At 47.9% G+C, this 2,733-nt stretch overlaps 1 protein-coding gene across 2 annotated transcripts in view; it reads right to left on the bottom strand.

Moving 5' to 3' along the window:
• Slain1 (SLAIN motif family member 1) overlaps positions 1-347 on the bottom strand; it is a 55,284-nt gene extending 54,937 nt beyond the window's left edge. The window contains exon 1 of one of the 2 annotated variants that reach the window (XM_055609927.1): positions 1-347. In XM_055609927.1, coding sequence (XP_055465902.1) covers positions 1-206 — 206 coding nt within the window. In that variant the 5' untranslated portion in view covers positions 207-347. The other variant, XM_055609928.1, reaches the window with a different exon arrangement.
• Between the last annotated feature and the right edge of the window lie 2,386 nt (positions 348-2,733).

The following is a 2,733-nucleotide window of genomic DNA, read 5'->3' as shown; positions in this document are numbered from 1 at the left end:
GCGGAGGGCGGCGGCGGCGGCAGCAGCAGCAGGTGCGGGGCGGCGGCCGCGCTGGCCGCCCGGCTGCGCAGCTGCTCGTTCTGCTTCTCCAGCTTGCGCACCAGCTCCTGCAGCTTCTTCACCTCCAGCTCGGCGTTCACCACCGGCCCGGAGCCCGCGCCGGAGCCCGCCACCGGCGAGGCGCATTTCACCTGCTCCGCCATCATCGCGGGAGCCCCGAGCACCGCGGCGAGGAGGCTGCGCGGGCCCAGCTCGCACAGCCTACCAGCATCAGCACCAGGGCCGGGCCTCCCGCCGAGGCAACCGCGGCCGAGCGGCTCTGCACCGGGCTCTGCGCTGGCGGCTCCGGGTTTTAGCCGCGGCCCCGGGGCGGGGCGGGGCGGAGGGGGCGGAGCCTGCGCCGGTGGTTGTGCCGAGGGGGCGGGGCCTGCGGCGGGGACCCGCCCTGGGCCTCCGCCTGCACCCACGCCACCTAACCCCAGGTGCCTGATTGGACCTGGCCTGAACTTCCCGCCGCTCGCACTTCCTCCGGCTTTGGGTCAGAGAGCCAGCACCGAGCATCACCGCCGGAGGCGGGCTCTATGAAGATGTAGCAGGTGCTTTCGGCCGAGGGAAACGCACCCTGGGCCCATGGCTTGCCCTCTTAACGAGAGCACTGTTAGATGCCACTGAACTGCCACAAGCTAATGAAACCTACAGAAAACACACAGTCAGGGGAGCAAGATGCCGAGACCCAAAGAGCAGACGCGAAGATGCAGCTAAGGGCAGTATTAGGTAGCACAGAAACAAAATGGTGGGATAGGGGAGGTTGAAGAGGGAAAAGTGAGAAATTGCTGCCTCTAAGAGGGGGCATGGCCAGCTGCTAAACGGTCAGGCGTTCACTTCAGCCTGTCTAAAATAGCCATATTTGAACAATCTACACCAATATTTCACCATTAAACGTGAGTTGCGTTTCTGTACTCTTTAATATTAGACAAAAGATCTTTGAGCATCCCCCGTGTGCTCCACTGTTCCCATAGCTGCCTTTTTTTGAGCAGGTGAACAACAGTCTGGAGTCATTACAGGGAGAAAAATGAGCAAAACTGTAGAGTACTCCATCTGTTAAATACTTCACGCTTTTAAAGCCAGACATGCCTGAGCAAAAAGAAGGGTCTGATATCACCTGCTTCTTCCCCCTTCTTGGAAATCCTGCTTTTTATTTATTTTTCAACAAAAATGCTTTTACGCAGACAGACTGAATCGTTTTGTTCAGTTAATGTCGACTTAGCATTTTGTGTGTTTAACACAAAGGAAAGCCTGACGTTAGGTTGCGAGAACAATCCACACTTCTGGTTCTCACCCTCGGATATCTGGTGAAGGGCCTCACGCAGGCACGGTACACACGGCGTCAATAGAAATGTGTCGAGCATCTCTGAGGCTCAGATGTTGCACCTAATTTTTTTTTTTTTTTTTTTAATTTGACCCTGTGCCTTACTGCTCAGAAACATTTGTCTTCTCCCTTGGCAAAGTACATCTCTAAACTTGTGTGTGCTTGCAAGGTGGGTGCCCTGAATTTGACTTGACTGGCAAGAGCTTCTTCCATCAATGTATGGTAACTACCCTGAAGTTTTCTTCCCTAGAATCGCAGCTGGCCATCCAATCCCCAAACCACCTGTATCTCCCATCACCTTTCCAAGTTTCGGTCTATCTTTTGGGGGATGTTGGTTATTACTAAAACCTGGAGAAGTGGAGTAATACTACTGAAACTCCTAAGTGAAGAATCTATTGAAGGATTTTTCCCGCATGCTCAGTGGCAGATGCAGGCAGCAGTATCCCTGGAACACAAAGAAAGGGAGAGGACAGACACAATGAGAACAAAGAGCTGCTGGCTTCCACATTAGTGAAAGAAACCGGGAATCAGCACATAATAGTGAAGACAACAAGAGTTAACAAGTGAAGAGAAGCCGTCGTTTTACTGCAAAATTCATATACTCTAAACAAGCAAAGAAATAAACGGCCCTCCCCTTCTGCATTCACTCTTTGTGGTCTACAGAACACAGAGGTCAATCTGTAGAACTGTTTCTTAATTAACAACTATTGTAAAAATTTCTCAATGTTTACAAAAAAAAAGCTTACTTGAAAGTGTAAGCACAGAAACATTATTCTAAGTTCTGCTTTTAAAAGGCAGAATAAGTTCTCTCCCTGCCTTTAAAGGGCAAAATAACCCATGCTCAAGAGAAATGTTAGATTTGTTTTTTTCTAGTAAAGCTCTTTGCTCTTTTCTTCCCTTCAGAGAACTGTGCATGTTATACATGCTAAAGGCACTCAAAATGCACACTGATTTTAAGTTGGTAATCCCCAGGGTGCCCATCTCCTTAACACATAATTGAAGAGGTTGGTGGTGTAAAGGTTTTAATTAAGCAGTCTTGATTTTTTTTTTATTTTTGATGCAAATTTCAAGCTGTGTGCTTTCAAAGAAATTGTGTATGTAGCTGCTCAATTTATTTAGTATTTAAAATTTAGTATTTTGAGTGAAATGAAAAGGTGACTTCAGAGTTTGCAAAGAAGAAAAACAACATGAAAGTGTGTGTCCCACTAAAAACTTTATGAAAAACAGCTATATATCACACACTCACAACTGGATGGATGAAGAAATGCATATTTCTAATAGTTCTTATTCATTACACTTTAAAATCACACAAGGTCACTGAAGTTACTTTAAAAAACTAAAATTAATTTAGTCACCTGTATCTC

This window comes from Psammomys obesus, unplaced genomic scaffold, assembly GCF_907164565.1.
Source record: "Psammomys obesus unplaced genomic scaffold, mPsaObe1.curated_primary_1811, whole genome shotgun sequence".
Classification (NCBI taxonomy): Eukaryota; Metazoa; Chordata; class Mammalia; order Rodentia; family Muridae; genus Psammomys; species Psammomys obesus.
This window is presented reverse-complemented; position numbering and strand designations above follow the sequence as displayed.